Source organism: Phascolarctos cinereus, unplaced genomic scaffold (assembly GCF_003287225.1).
Source record: "Phascolarctos cinereus isolate Bilbo 61053 unplaced genomic scaffold, phaCin_HiC Scaffold_3;HRSCAF=262, whole genome shotgun sequence".
In the NCBI taxonomy this organism is placed as follows: Eukaryota; Metazoa; Chordata; class Mammalia; order Diprotodontia; family Phascolarctidae; genus Phascolarctos; species Phascolarctos cinereus.
Window position 1 is genome coordinate 188011642 of NW_027555736.1, and position 17007 is coordinate 188028648.

At 35.8% G+C, this 17007-nt stretch overlaps 1 protein-coding gene across 1 annotated transcript in view; it reads right to left on the minus strand.

Annotated features, from left to right (window-relative positions):
- Positions 1 to 17007, minus strand: part of UBR1 (ubiquitin protein ligase E3 component n-recognin 1) — a 149854-nt gene that overhangs the window by 46323 nt on the left and 86524 nt on the right. The window contains exons 30-35 of the mRNA XM_021009248.2: positions 15431 to 15636; positions 12442 to 12535; positions 10290 to 10439; positions 8773 to 8870; positions 5177 to 5270; positions 3445 to 3593 (exon numbers count right to left, since the gene is read on the minus strand). Of these exons, the coding sequence (XP_020864907.1) occupies positions 3445 to 3593; positions 5177 to 5270; positions 8773 to 8870; positions 10290 to 10439; positions 12442 to 12535; positions 15431 to 15636 (791 nt within the window). The remainder of the gene's footprint in view (positions 1 to 3444; positions 3594 to 5176; positions 5271 to 8772; positions 8871 to 10289; positions 10440 to 12441; positions 12536 to 15430; positions 15637 to 17007) is intronic.

Genomic DNA, 17007 nt, shown 5'->3' on the forward strand with positions numbered 1-17007 from the left:
CCAAAGGGCTACAAAAATGTGCACACCCTTTGACCCAGCAATAGCACTTCTAGGGCTATATCCCAAAGAGATCAAAGAAATGGGAAAAGGACCCACATGTACAAAAATATTCATAGCAGCTCTTTTTGTGGTGGCAAAGAATTGGAAATTGAGAGGATGCCCATCAATTGGGGAATGGCTGAGCAAGTTGTGGTATATGAATGTAATGGAATACTATTGTGCTACAAGAAATGATGAACAGGCTGACTTCAGAAAAACCTGGAAAGACTTCTATGGTCTGATGCTGAGTAAAGTGAGTAGGACCAAGAAGACTTTGTACACAATAACAGCCACATTATGTGATGACTAATATTGCTAAACTGAACCATTCTCAGCATTACAAGGATCTAAGACATCTCTAGAGGCCTCGGGATGGAAAATGCTGTCCACATCCAAAGAAAGAACTATGGAAGTCTAATTGCTATCACTTATTTTTACCTTCTGTTGAGTTTTATTTCCATCTTTCTGATGGTTTCTTCTATTGGTTTTAATTTTAAGTTACAACTTCACTAATGTGAAAATATGTATAATAGGAATGTAAATGTAAAGCCTATATCAGGTTGTGCACCGTCTTGGGGAGGGTGGTAGGGAGGAAGGGGGAGAAAAATTTTTAACTCAAAAGCATATGGAAGTGATTGTTGATAAATCAAAATAAATTAATAAAATAAATTTTAAGAAAAAGACTGAAATGCAGAGTGTGAGAATATGAATAGGAAAGTAAAATATAAGGAGACTAGAAAGGTAGGATAAGGCTAACTTGTGAAGAGACTTAAAAAGAGGGGTTCCTAGAAGCAATAGGGAACTACTGTAATTTAATGAGCTGATGGGTTGACATGATGAAACCCATATTTTAAGAAAATCTCCTCGGTGGTTGTGTGGAGGATGGATCGCAGTGGGGAGAAGCTTAAGACAGGGAGACCAAACAAGAGGCTCTCATAAAAGTCCAGGTTAGAGCTGAGGCAGACCTAAACTTGGGTGGGGGTTATATGAATGTAAAAGAGGAGACTTTTTTTTTTTTTGGTGAGACAGTTGGGGTTACATGACTTGCCCATAGTCACACAGCTAGTGAGTATTATGTGTCTGCGGCCAAATTTGAACTCAGGTCCTCTTGACTCCAGGGCTGGTGCTCTATCCACTGTGTCGCCTAGCTGCCCCAAGAGGAGAATTCTTTAAGAAATATTTTAGAGGCAGAAACATGATACAGCAACTGAATAGCATTGCAGGGGAATGACAGTGAGCAGTTAAAGATGATACTAAGTTCTGAACCAGAGTGACTAGAAGGATGATGGTACCTTTGACAGTAATAGCAAAGTATGGAAGAGGGGTGTATTTAAGGGGGAAGATATGAGTTCTGTTATGGACATGTTAAGTTTGAGATGCTTATGAGCCAATCAAGGAACCCTGTGAGGTGGGGGGGGGGTAGGTTGGGGAAGAGACGGCAAAGAACTCTTGGGTTAATCTCAATGGAGGGAGAAACAGAAACAATATTGCTATGAAGTTATATTACAGCCAACCATGACAGAAGAAGCAGTTATAAGAAGTTGGAAATATATCATAAATCTGGTACAAGAGCATTTTATTGTAGTGATGAGGGGCTTCAACGCTGAAGCTTTTTCTCTGCCAAAATCAAAGCAGCTTAAAAATACAACATGCCTGAATGATAATTTTTTCTATCAAAAGGGGAAGGAACCAACAAGAGGAACTGTTTTTTGGGATCTGATTCTAGTCATTAACAAGGAATGAGTTGATGAAGGAAAAACAATAGAAACCTTGGGGGCAAGTGACTACTCCATCATAGAGTATGAAGTACATGAGAAGGAAAGGAAAGCTGAGCATAGACTCACATGCAGCCTAGATATTACAGAATGGGTTTCAAAGGATTCAGTTAAAGGTTTGGGAGTTCTCAAAATGTTAAAGTTTATGTATTTAACAATGATAGTCATCCATTCAAAATTTACTTAACACTTACTATATGCAAGGTATTATGCTCAAATGAAGACCTGTAGTCAGAAAAAAAGAGAAAAGAATCTAGAAACCCAATAAAAATGAGGTACTTTGTATACTTCTATCTTCTGACTAAATTAAGCCCCTCTTCTACCCCCAAAGGAAAACAGAGAGTCTAGAGGCCACAGAAGTAAATGGGAGCATCTGAAAAACAACTGTAACAAGTTGAGTCAACAATACTGTGCCAGTCACTGGGCCAAGGACTGGGGATACAAAGAGGAGGGAAAGCACTCCAAGCTTGGGGGGCAGCCAGTGAAAATGCCTAAGTCAGGAGATGGAGTGTCTTGTGCTAGGAACAGCAAGAAGGCCAAGGTCCCTGGACCAAAGAATATATGGTGGAGGGAGGTGAGGCAGGCAAAAGGGATAAGTAGGGGAGGGGCAGGTTATAAAGGTTTTGAATGCCAAACAAAGTTTAAATTTAATTTTGAAGGTAATAGGGATAGGAGCCACTGGAGTTTATTGCATAAGTGGGTGATAAGGCCAAACCTGTGCTTTAGGAAGATCATTTTAAGAGTTGTGCGGAGGATGGACTAAAGTAGGGAGAGACAAGGCAAGACCACCCAGAATTCTACTGGACTAGTGTCCGGGTGAGAGGTGACAAGGCCTGTACTAGGGTGTGGCAATATTATAAGTGATTAGCGGCCATAGAGAAGAGATGTTGCAAAGGTTGAATCAACAGGACCCCACAACATGTTAGATATGAAAGAATGACAGAGTGAGGAGTAGAGAATGACATCTAGGCTGAGAGCTTGGGTAACTAGGAAGATAGTGGTATTCTTAACAGTAATGGGGAAAGTAGGAAGAGAGGAGGGTTTTGGTGGAAAGATAATGAATTCTTTTGGACATGATGAATTAAAGACATCTATAGAACATCAAGATGTCCAACAGGCAATTGGAGTCAGTAGACTGGAGATTTAGAGAGATGTTAGGGCTGGATAAATAGAGCTGATAATCACCTGCTCAGAGTTAACTGAAAGGAGCAAGTTGAAATGAGATATGTGATCATTAGATAAGCATCTTGTAAATAAGCAGTTTGATATAGTAGTTAGCTACAAGAGTTAGATAGAAGAACTACCATAGGATGAGAAAATACTGTTGGTATTCCTTCAAAAGCATGAAGAGAAAGCAACGAGAACTTTGCAGTGTGCTGCAGATATGCTATATTTGTGTTTCTATAGTACATTATATAGTAATTCATGAATGTGATTCATGAATGTACAAAGTACAAGTTAGTCTCCATCCTAGAGGAAAAAAATCCAAGGGCTAGAGGAACACATTTTTCCTTTCCGCATTATCAGAGAGAATCAAGGAAAAAAAAAACCACACCAAAAAAAAAAAAGGTAAGTTTTGAAAAGAGCCTGTTCTAATTAATCCACCAATCAATTCCGTTATATACTTTACCAACAGACTGGATGGTGAAAGCACAGGTGCCCCAGGTCATTGCAGGAATCCGAGGATCAGTTTCATCAGGAGGCACCTTCAGTACAACCCTATAAATTGTTGTGGCAAAGAGAACCAACATCTCTTTTATGCTGCTAGAGAATTTGACTCTGAAAAGAAAAAAAGAAAAGTTTAGCTAGTGAATTAATGAAAGTATTGCCTACTGAGGGAAGTTAAGAGACTCTAAAACAGAAAGGAATCTAACCTTTTATGATATGGGTCTGTTTTTCTTTGTGAAATTACAGACATATACTATTTTAAAAGTTGCTTCAGTAAACGAAAATGGGAAAGGTAGCGATACCTGTACTAAATTTAACATAGGAGACTACAATGTTGCCTCTAACAAAAAAAAATTGTTGAAGAAGGTAATATGATTCTAGCATTTGTTAACATTTAATGGGTAAGCAGTTCATCATATTCACCAGGAATTCAACCCTGTACACAGAACCAATTGCAATGTGACCGTCAGACTGGAAGGAAAAGGAGAAAGCAGATTTTAGATTATGTGCTCAGATCTGGATCTGGAGAGGTAACCAGTAAGTATTAGTGCTGACATGTTTGCATAGTAACATTCTATATTAATGTAAGTTAGCTGTTTCTGGTTCTTTGGACTTTCATTGATAATGAACATTTGGGACAAGAATAGGATAAAAAGCATCAGAAAGAATGAGATCTGGTAAAGCATACCCTGGAAACTAGCCATATGATATCAATTTTTATTTGTATTATATATCTACATATATCTATATCTATATCTATTTATACATACTATATATATATATATATATATATATATATATATATATATATATATATATATGTAAAATATACTTTTCAAAGTATTTATCTATACATTATTTCATTTTACCCTCACAACTAGCTTCTGAAATACACGGTGCAGGTTTGATTCTCCCCATTTTGCAGACAAGTTTACAAAGGCAAAGAGATTTGTCTGAGGTGACAGTGAATCAGTGGCTGAGCTATAATTTGAACTCATGAGTCTTTCATGCTTCCTAGTCCAGTTATTCTTCTATGACATCTCTTAAAGTACTACCCACTAACCCAAACTCTAAGGAGAGCATCAGGAAACACTTAATAGAATCATAGATTTGAAGCCAGAAAGGACCTGAGAAGCTATCCCATTCAACTCCTCAATTTAACATAAGGAGGTTAAGCAGCTTTCAACAGTCATAAAAGTAAGTTGTAGCACCAGAACTTGAAGTATCTTCTCTGATTCCAAATTCAAGCACATATTTCAATGTACCACATTGCTTCTCACTTGACACTATCCACGTGAACAGAAAGAGATGCAGCTAGGTGTATTGGGAAAAAGCCTGTATTAAGAGTTACAAGAGGCCTGGGCTCAAATGTGATACTTATTTTGTATGATCATTACACAAGTCATGTAAAATCTGAGCCTCAGTTTCCTCATTTGTAAATGGGGGCAATGATATCTACAGCACCACCTTCACAGGGTACCATGGTCAAGATACATACATCTTGTTCTTTGCAAACCTCAAAGCACTATATACATGTCAGTTGCTAGCATTATTATTATTATGTTTAATATTCTATGATGAAAGTAGTTTTAAAAAAAAGATAAAGAAATTTATATAGCATTTCTCACAGGGCAAATATTAACTTTCAATTTTGCTCATACTGAAAAATGTCTGATAGATATTGAAACACTTACGAAGGCTGGATTCCAAAATTCAGTATAGAATGAAACTCTAAAGTAGTATCACCCATTCCTTGACTGACCAAGACTGAAACTTTTGGCTTCTCCCCTTAAAATGAGGAAAGAGAAAAAAAAAAGATAAATTAATTTCCTTAGCCTAACAAACACTTAAGGGGATTTTGTAATACATGTTATAATCATCTTCCATTTTTTCCCAAATGTCAACCTATTATTTTCTGAAAAGTTTTCATGTTGCTTTCAAAAATGCTAAGATTACAAAATAATCAATAAGTTAAAAAAAGAAAATTAGGGAATAATTAGGCATTTCCAAAGTCACAAGTGCATAACAAATCATCAAAGAAAAATTTAAGAGGTATCTGGGCTATCAAGCTTTAAGAGCTAATTAGAATAAAGACTGCCAATGTATTCCCTAGGAATTTCTTGGTCTTTCCCTACCTAAAGTCCCTGATGGCTGTTAGCACATGTGAATTTTCTTTATTGAAATATTAAAGAATAAATGAAATCTTTACTTTTTTGTCTGAACCTCTAATTTCATCAATATACAGAACGCCTACTGAGGAAACTCCTCTCTCTACCAATACAGGTTTGGCAAACGCCCTACAATTTATAATCTTAGTTCACAGAGGCACGCAGAGGTTTAAGTGGAGAGTCATGTTCATACAACTAAAATATCATAGATGGAGCTTGAAAACAGACCTTCAGAGCTTGAAGAAGCTCTCTATTTGATATACAAAACTGCCTCTCAAATGGAATCATAGTACAGGGATAGAGAAAAATCATGATTAAAGCATAGATTCCTATTTCTGTTACAGTGAAGCAGGCATAAGCTATTTCTTCAAAATAGACTGGGAAATTCTCACCATGTCATCCATAACAGGAACATGGACATTACCATGATACCAGATAAATGTAATTCAGTTTTGGTATAAACTATTCAGAGGATAATTGTTCCAGTACATAGGTTGGTTTTTATCTACTTAGAAACAATCTTGTTTACTCAAATTTTAATTGTTAATTTTCTTTTACATCTTTAGCTTCATGCTGGTAAAAAAAAAATAACATTCACTGTAAGTGGTGGTAAATGTTTCTGAAAGAGTATTAGGTCTAAATACAAAAGTTAATGAAATAGTAGTCAAGAAGAATATTGGCAAAAGATTACCACCACATATCAGTTAGAGGAATGTCTAGAAAATAAATATAAGAGCTGACGTCATCATTAAGTAGTCATATTTCTGTTGAGCTCTCAATGGGCCAAGGCCTAGAATGACAATGGCTAAAAAGCCAGTTAGGAAATATAGAAAAATTCTTTTATCAAGTATCAATGGCAGAAGGCTCCTTCTTCCCCCAAGACTAACCATATTTTTTTGAATACTGATCTTTGGGCGAGTCTAAACTTTAGAACAATACTGTTATTTTTTTTTAAATGGATTTTTGTTTCAAGAAGCTTGGGAGTAACTAAAAGAACTTCATAATTTCTGAAAAGGCAATCTAGCACGATAAGTCCAGGTCATTATCCATTTGCATCCACTGTATCAGATACAGGTACTGATGAATGAGCTAGTCTATATGCTGTAAATGTAACTGCACGTCACAGTCAGAATAATAGGAAGTCTTCGTGCATTTAATTTTCTCTACATGGATAGTTAAATAACTCACAACAATATATGAACATTAGGGACCCAATACTATGGAAGTTCCTGTTTAGATCTATGTCAATTCTTAGCCTAGAAGAGCCTATTATAGATTTGTGGGTTCCAAAGATAATATTTCTGTTAACAGCAACTGTTCTCTTAAAGGTCACCAATTGTTTCAATTTTGCTAAATTCAATAGCCTTTTTTCTCTGTCTTCATTTTCTTTTTTAAAACCAAAGTCTACAAAATTTGCTGACTACCTTTTCAAAACTCTTCTTAATAAAAGAAGCTCAAATTCTCCTTGATGCTACTCTTGACAGATTCTATGCCTACATCTTACTACTCCTGTCCTCTCTGCATCTTCTTACTTTCTAAATGTGGGCATTCCTTAGAGCTCAGTTTTTAACCATTTATTATCTCTCCATACTTTCTTCTTCAAAGAGTTCACCCATTTTTATATTTTCAAATATCTATTTGGATGACTTGCAAATCTTTATCTCTAGTCCTGACGTCTTATTAGTATGGCAGGTCTGCATTTCCAAATACATACATCCCACTCAAACTTAACACAACCAAAACTGAATTCATCTTCTTCTGCCTCAAATTGACTCCCCCTACCAACTTGACCATTTGTGTCATCATTCATTCTAAGGGTTTTAGCATTATTTTGGGCTCATTCCCGGATATCTGATCAGTCCTTAATAATCTCTCTTTGATTTAATTTAGTTACACTAATTAACTGGTAAGTAACTAAGGACTACATAAATTGTGTCCAGTACTTTACCACTACAATCCTTGTCCTGGACTGCATAACTTCATGTTTAGATTATACTAGTAACCAAACAAGTATTTTTGCTTCTAGTTTGTCTCCAATCCATCCTCTCAAACCATCAAATTAAGCTTTAAAATACCACAATCATCCTTCCAGCCCATTTCTCATAAAAATTTAATGACTCCCCACTGACTATAGAATCAAGCCTAAACTCTCCATTCTGGCATTCATTGTCCTAAAACATCTTCTCCACCACTACCTATCCAAAGCCTACCAATTGCTGAAAGCCCAAAGGAAATCTTAGTTATTTTGTGAAATCTTTCCTGAATGCCAAAACTAACCAAGATCTTTTCTCTGAAATCCTATAACATTTGTCTAATCTTGCATTTGACTACATTACATATAGTACTGTTATTTTAATTAGTGGCATATAAATCAAATATCTTCAAAAGAATCATGTCATGTAATTTTTTTTCTGTTTTCTTAATAGTAGTCTTGAGCACAATGGAGTCAACAATAAACACCTGCTGAATTAAACATATAGATGAAAAATATACCTATCAAGTTTATAGTTTCCTTAGCTGTTAGAAAACATTCTTTCAAGGTAAATTTTTTAGGAAATTAACTGAATACATCTTATTTAAGATTTAATTAAATCTAGGAAAAACACCTACATATAATATTCAAGGAGACCAAAGTAGGAAAATCTAAAGGAATTCCAGGAGTCTTGAGAATAGAGTTAAGGTAATGTTATGGTTCAAAGTTGTGATTTAAAATATTGATCTATTCCACTAATTCAATCTTCCTCTTTAGAGACTAGAAACGAAGGAAAAGCTTTCTTTTATAGAATTAGCTAAAATGTTTCTTTTAATTTTTTGTAAATGCACTTCATATATTGATTGGTCTTTGAAAACTACAGAATACATATGGTAGAAACCAAAATGAAGTTTCTTATTACAAAAAGGATCAAAGTTGATCTTCCAAGTGACTTAATCTACTAGATTTCAATTAAGCTTTCATTCACATTGCCTGCATTTTGTAAAACCTAACACATCTGCCCTTGAAAATCACATCTGAAAAAGTAGTTAGGGAATTCATCCACTTTTTCAGACAATAAATTTCATAATTAAGTTGTTGACAATTAGTTTCTCATGGAGTTTATCTGAAAATAAGACATAAGTCAAACCTTTAGCATTTTTCATACTGTAACCTGATATTCGGGCCATGACAGTTTCTATCCACCGTGGCATGGATAAAAGTTGAGCAACAGCTTCTGCATTCTCACTGAAAAAATAAAATGAAAAAATTACTAAAAATATAGGGTTATCACTCATGATTGTGTTCTAGACGTGGAGTCTTCTCTTAAAGAAATATAAGAGATCAAGTTTCTCTAAGTAGCTATAACATCTATGACCTACAAAGATGGCCTATATATATGGAACATGGAAAAAACTACCTTAAGTGTCAGACCATGGGATGTTAGATTTGAACACCACTATCCTACTAAAGAGAAACTGATACTCAATAATAAATAAAAGAATAATATGAGGAACCATGGGCAGTTCTTAAAAAACTAGATGATAAACTGAAATTTTTTTTCCAGATAAGAAGTTCCTAAAATGAAATGAGAATAAAAACACATAAGGACTGACAGAACAAGATCTGATCTGTCTCTAAATGAAGGATTAAGATTCACCCACACTCACACCCAAGGGGGTAGGAGATTCCAAAGGAATAGAGGGACTATTAACTATAAATATTTTTTAAAAGTTTTAAATGGCTCACAATAGCAATGGTAAGTTATGGGATATCTAACAAAGATTAGTCAGTTTTTATTATGGGTTTTCTCTGTGATACTAAGAGACAAATGAGAGTAATCACACTGAATAGCTAATGACAGATCAATACAAAATAAGAACTTGGGATTATATCCTAGTTCTTAAAGACACAAAAGAGTGGCTTTTAAACATTTTTTTTCAATTAATAAAAACCTATCTATGCTTATTCTTACCTTCCTCCACCACTGGGGGAAAAAAGAAAACAAAAACAAAGTTTCTGTCACAAATATGCATAGTCAAGCAAAATGAATTCCTGCACTGGCCACGTCCAAAAAAATATCTCATTTTGCACCCTCAGTCCATCACCTCCCTGTCAGGCCAATATAACAAGAGTTGTTCTTATTTGCATGACAGGCAGTGAACCACAGTAGATAGAGTGCTGAACCTGGAAATCGGGAAGACCTGGGCTCGAATCCTACCTCCTATTCCTGTGTGACACATCTGAGCATGTCTCCCAGGTTTGGTTTCATCATCAGTAAACTGGAGCTAATCATATCCGTGGTATTCACCTCAGCATTATTGTAGGGGATGTATGTGAGAGAATGTATATAGAGTATTTTGCAAACTTTAAAGTGCTAAATACATTTCTATTATTACTACTATTATTATTAGGCATGAATGGGTTACAATCTCTACTGGTTATTACTAGTGTTAGTTACTAATTACAAGTGTTAATAATTACTCACACTGATAGATCTAATAGTCAAGTATTGCAGTAAACATTAAAAATCAAGGGGCAAAAACCTGTAATTACTTTTTGATTAGTGAAAAACTGACATGTAGTCTCAAAATAAGATGCAGATCACTAAGAGGTAATAGAGACCAATTTTTTAGAAATAAGACTAAGTACACAAACAAAATATACCTGTTTATATTTTGTATCTGTGAAGGAACAATGGGGATCACAGTATTGCACAAAGATTTGCAAAGAGGACAAAGATATTCTCCATTCTCCAAGTCAAAAAACTCAACATGAAGGCGCTGACGAGAATTAATCTGTATAGCTTCAAAGTATCTACAAAATTCCAAAAGAAATGAATTAGTTTAACATTGTGCAAATACCTAAAATTTGATAATCATAAAATATGATGTATCATAAAAAAGCTAGGGGTATGCTAGAGATAATAAATTTTCTCAAGGTATTTCCACATGTCTAGTATTCACAGTTATTCACATAAAAACAGTTGGTTTTTTTCCTAGACATTTTACTAATAATTGCTTGTGTGCTTCTAAAAATTGCTTCTTGAGGGCAGCAAGGTGGTGCAGTGGATAGAGCACTGGCCCTGGAGTCAGGAGGACTTGAGTCCAAATTTGGCCTCAGACACCTGACACTTACTAGCTGTGTGACCCTGGGCAAGTCACTTAACTCCAAATGCCTTGCCAAAAAATATTAAAAATAAAAATAAAGTTGCTTCCTTCACAATATATCTGAAGAATGCAAATACAAAGGACTGACCCATTATAACAGAAGTAAATTGGCTTTCTCGCCTAGGGGAAACTGGCAGTAAAAATTTAAAAGGCCTGAAGCTTTATTGTAGTGCTTGTCCTACCTAACTGGAAGGTAGATACATAATAAAAAGACTATTATTCCCTTTACTTTCTGATCATCAGAATAAACTGATCAGCTACAAAAGGCTAAACCTACAAATTTTGATCAGGTTAAAAAAGCTTTGCCTAAGACAAATTTGAGAAATAAAATTTCTTAGGATTTCTCCTTTCCCAAAAAAGATGAAATTTGGTTCCTTCCATCCCATTTTTCTGTCTTTGGAATACTTTTCTCAGGGGTAGTTCTATAATTATTTGTGGCTATTGATGTAAATTTCTGTTTCCTTTCAATGTCAGTAGAGGAAGTATTGAAAATCATAAGCAAGTGATCTTCCAGAAGCTACTCTCAAAGTTGATCATTATATAACATAAATAGTAACAGTGATTAAAACTGCCAAGACTAGAAATAAAAACAAACTATGCTAAAGTATTAAGCCATTTGAAGACATGATAATTTAATTGAATATACATTTGTTACATAGCCTGGTTATGTTTATAATTTTGCAATTTATGTACACACGTACACACACACACACACACACACACACACACACACACACACACACTTTGTTGTCCAAAACTGATTTTATCAATGTATGGAAAAATCCTCTCCAATGCAGCAGACTGTTAACGCCTTTGCATATAGTCTTGGAGAGTGACCCAGGCTACTGGGAGGTCAAGTGACCTGCCCATCGAAGATACCCTGAAGGCAGGTCTTGATCCTAGATCTTCCTGACTCAAGGGCCAACCCAAAATCCACTATACTACTCATACCTAATAAGGGGCATAATAAAAATAATTAAAAATATACTATATATTTAGAGTAAATCTCTGTGTGTGCATGTGCATGTATGTATGTGCACATGTGCACGTTCATGTGTTTAAAAAAAATGTTTTTGGTCTATACTTGTGATTTCATCCATTCAGGGAACTCACAGTACAAAAACTCCCTCTACCTATGTAGATCAGCAACCTCTCTGTAAGTACTATTTTTCGAGTCTTGTTAGGAGTACTGACTTACCCCTGGGTCTTCGTGACTCCAAGACCAACTATATATAATTATGAGTATTTATAATATATATATATATATATATATATATATATATATATATATATATATATGTATATATATATCATATAACCTAACTCCCATGCCAAAGATTTGCTTATTTTTGTTCTCTGAAATCTTAACACCTATTCCTTTATCACTTCCATGTTTACTGCTCCCACCTTATCCTCATCAGACATGGACATGGTTGTTTCCTAAGGACCACAGAGGGAAAAGAGCTTGGGAATGACAAGAAATAAGTTTAAAAAGGGTAAAGGAAGGTGATGGAAGAAAAGAGAAGGAAGTATGGTTGGGGAAGAAGAGATACAAGAAAACGTAATGTTTGGGACAACAAACAAACATTAAGTTTAATTCAATTTGTTTCTTTGAAGAAATGACTGAAACAAAAACAGAAAGGACTTACTTCCGCCAGCAGACTGCATGCATGACATGGCCACAGCTGCCAGTGTGGGTTCCACATGTCAGGTTAGGATCCATGAAGAGTGGATCTTGTGTTTCTAGTAGAAGAAGACATAAATTAAGGCTATGAAGCAATTTTTCCCATCATGAGAAACAAATATTATCTAGTAAAATAGTCTCATTATAAGTATTTATATAGCACTTACTATGTGCTAGGAACTGTCCTGAGCACTTTTTTTTTTTTACAAATATTACCTCATCTGATCCTCAACAACAATCCTAGGAGGTAACTGCTGTTATTATCCCCATTTTGCAGTTGAGGAAACTGAGGCAGACAGGGCTTAAGTGATTTGCCAAGGATCAAACAGCTAGTAAGTACCTGAGGCTGGATTTGAACTCATATATTTCTGACTCCAGGCTCACACCTAGCTGCCATTATAAGACAGTACATAAAACATGGGTAAAGAGGTAGCCTTGAATCTATCAATAAATATTTATTAAGTGCCTACTATATGCCAGGCTGGATTTAAGTCCTGCTTCTGATACAGACTGGCTGTGACACTGGGTAAGTCACCTAACCTTTCAGTCTTCTGGCAGCTTTCTAAGACTATTAAGTTGCAGAGAAGGTGCCAGTTTGCATTGGTAGAAGGTTTTCTCATCTGAGAGGTCCTTAGACCAATAAAATCATAGGTCCAGTCTCTATTCCAATCCCATTGTCAACAACCTTATGAATTCCCTAGCAGGAGTAAAATAATGATTCTTCCTCCTTCCTAGATATATCTTCATAACATAGTAAAGGGATAAAATATAAACATGGCCCACAAAATACAGTTCTACAAAATATAAATATGATTCAACTTGCAAAATATAATTCTACGAGTGAATTAATCTCCCAATTTATAGCTTTGGTTTTTTAGTTTATTTTGATGTAGGAATACTTAAAAATACGTGGTCTTCTAGAGAGCTTTTTCTGTAATTCAATAAGATTAGCTCAGCCATCTACAACACTGACATTTGATATCTTGAAAACACAAAAGCAAAAGGCTACTTTAAGGTAGTAAGATCTCTTCTCTCAATAGCCCTAGAGGGAGTACCCATAGGATGGCCCTGGGATTCACGTCATGCATACATGAGAGCTCACAATGCTTGGCAAACAGTATTGCTTTGCATGCTCCCATTCTCTCAGAACACCACTGGACAAAGAAATGGGGGCGTTAGAGCAAATCATTTAATTATAAGCCCAAATTTTTGTCAACTTGGTAGAGGTAAAAAATGTCTTTTGGTTTAATGAAGATAGTACAACTGATCTACGAAAGACTAATATTTAAGATGAAGTCACATACTGAAGTAGGGTGTCAGAGGGGTCTTCTGTTGTTTACTACAGGAAGATAATGGAAATATTAATGTTATATGAATTACCTATAGTACCCTAGACATACTTGAGGTAAACTCACAGAGGTTAACCAGGATATTTTTAATTTCTGAAGGAAACAGATATTCAACATCTGTCAGACAGTGTGAGATCTACTAGCTCAAGGTAGTTCATAGTTTCAACATTATATCATGTTATATTATTTTCAGTTCTTTCAACAATGTTCTCAAATGTTTGAGAAACGTGAGTTTGGTTTTTGGTTTTTGGGTTTTTTTACTTGTACTTTTGGCTACACTAGTAGCTTCTTGAACTTACTCATCTGTGAGGTTTATATTTCGGCAAAGTTGAGTTTTGGCAGTTGCCGTGAGGCAAGTACTATGTGAAAATAAATGTGGAACAGGAAAATGATAGTGGCAGTGTCCTAATCTGAGGTTTAAGAAGTTGTGCAGTTTCCAACAGGCATATAAATTCCATTAGTAAGCAGCTGTGGTTATTTAAGAATGCAATAAAAATGCAAAAAAAACATTCTTTCAATTTATGTGTAGTATTTTTCCAAACAGCTAAGTTGTTAGGATATAAATACTTATTAAGTTGTTTGGACCTAACCACTTAATAAACAGAACTGTTAGGTATTTCTTTTGGCCTACGGGTGCTGTAAAAACATTACTCAGACATGAGGTGCCATGAACGGAGAAAGTTTGGGAAATTGCCTTAACAAAAGTAAAGTTTAGATACAAAAATCTGAAAAGCAAATGACAACATGATTTCACAAACGCAGTCTTTCCCCTTAATTGCTTGTTTTCTTTATAAGAAAGGAGAGAGAGGCAAAAGCTGTTAAGTCCCAAAAAAACTAACTTCTGATCATACTAAATCTGCAATATTGTGCTAAATTTTGACACCAAAATTTAAGGATATTGATAAGCTAAAGTTCTTCCAGTGCTGAGTGACTAAGATAATAAAAGAATTAACTAAAGGCACTGATCATGTCTATCTTGGACCAGAGAGGACTCAGGGGCACATAATTGCTATATCCAAATATGTGAAGGGATGTCATACGGTAAAGATTTTTAGATTTATTTCCCAGAGGTCACAAGGACCAATGGGTTGAAATTATAGGGAGACGAATTTCAGCTCAATATGAGAAGTAACTTCTTAATGATTAGATAATGCCCAAATATATTAATATTGTGAAGATTACCACCCTTTTGAAGGAACTTCAAATTAAAATAGCCTTTTTCTACTTCAGAGTACTTTTTAAGTAAAGGCAGTTTAGATGACATATAAAAAAACCAAACCTTACAGATGGATAAATCATGGCTGATAGTAGTTAAGCAATTTGTCCAAATGATAATGAAAGCAAAGCCTCAATTTCCAATTTCTCTCCAAACAGCATGTTCTAACATGGGGTGGGGGGGAGAGAGAAAGAGAGAAAAAGAGAGAGACAGACAGATAGAGAGAATACAAAAACAGTATAACCATTTCTCTCCAAACAGCATGTTCTAACATACAGAGATGGGGGGGGTGGAGGGAGAGAGAGGGAAAGAGAGAAAAAAAAGAGAGATAGACAGACAGAGAGAACACAAAAACAAGTATAACCCAGAAGGATTTAGAATATACATACCCCCTGAGAGTTCCTGAGGCCTTCCCCTCTGCTGTGTTAAAGCACTAGATTTCTGGACACAGGCTGATAAAACCATGGCAGTATTTTCTAATCTTACTTCTTGCTCCTCTTGACATAGAATACAGGTCAGCATTTCCTTTTCACTAAGAGAAGGACCACGTTTAGGTCCCAATGCAATTCTAGAGTAGTCAATGGCCATAGGCTCACTACCAAATGAAATGAATAGAGATAAAAAATGTTTACTTGAATTTCAGTTAATAACACAAGAATCATAGAATCCCAAACAAACTGATCTAAGTATGAATTTCTGCTCTACACATACTACATGTATAGCCTTGGACAAACACCCTTAGCCAATCTGGGACTTACTCTCTAATCTGTAAAATGGGGAAGTTGAACTATCAGGGGTGGAGAACCTGCAGCCACGAAGCCCCATGTGGCCTTCTAGGTCCTCAAGTGCAGCCCTTTGATTGAATTCAAACTTCACAGACTGTTGCAATAGCTTTCTAATTGGTTTCTCTAACTCGCTCTCTACCTAACGAAGATGATCTTCTATTCAGCTACTAAAGTAAAACACTAAAGCATATTTATTTATTTATTTATTTGCTAGATGAAGAGGCCATTTTCTGCCTCAATTCTTATTAAGTCTCAATCACTGAATGGGCATTGCCTCAGTCAAGCTGAGACCTGTTAAAGACCTTAGCTTTAGAAGGTCAAGGTCTCCCACTGCAACCTGGGCCATCTCTAGTTGTCCTGATCTATATCCGGCCACAGGATCAAAATGGCTCCAGAAGAGAAAGTGAGGCTGGTGACTTTGCATAGTTCTCCCTCACTTAATTCCGATTCACTTGCATGTCATGGCATCACTTCCCTGATGTCATGATCTTCTTCGAGAATGAAGGACAAACAGTAAGCAAGCAAAGTGATCAGATTAGGTCTGATTATGTCACCCTCATATTCAATACTCCAGTGACTCCTTCTGACCTCCAGGATCAAATATAAAGTCCTTTGTTTGGCATATGAAATTCCTCAAAACCTGGGCCTTTTCTATCTTTCCAGTCTTTATATACTTTATTTATAGCCCCACCTCCAACCCCCAGCCAAGCATTCTGTGATCCAGCTGTACTGGCCTACTTGCTGTTCCTCTCACATAATGCTCCATCTCTTGTCTCTTTGACTTAGCACTGACTGATCCCCAAACCTAAAATGTTCTCCCTCCTCGAGTCTTCCTCTGAGAATTCCTGGCTTCCTTCAAGATTCAGCTCAAAACCCAACTTTTGCAGGAAACTTTTCCTAGCCACCCCTTCCAGGTGACCTTATATTTACTCTGTATGTATGCTGTAAATACCTATTTTAGATTCACATATGTACATTGCATCATTTACATACCCCTCATTAGAATATAAGATTCTTAAGAGCAAAGACCGTTTTTGCCTTTCTCTATCCCCAATACAAAGATTAGCACATAGCAGAAACTTAATAAGTGTTTCTTGATTGATTCTTGACTGCCTGGCTGATGAATGACTACAATTTTTACTTGCCAATCACTGTCCCTCTCACCTTTTGACCAATGTCAC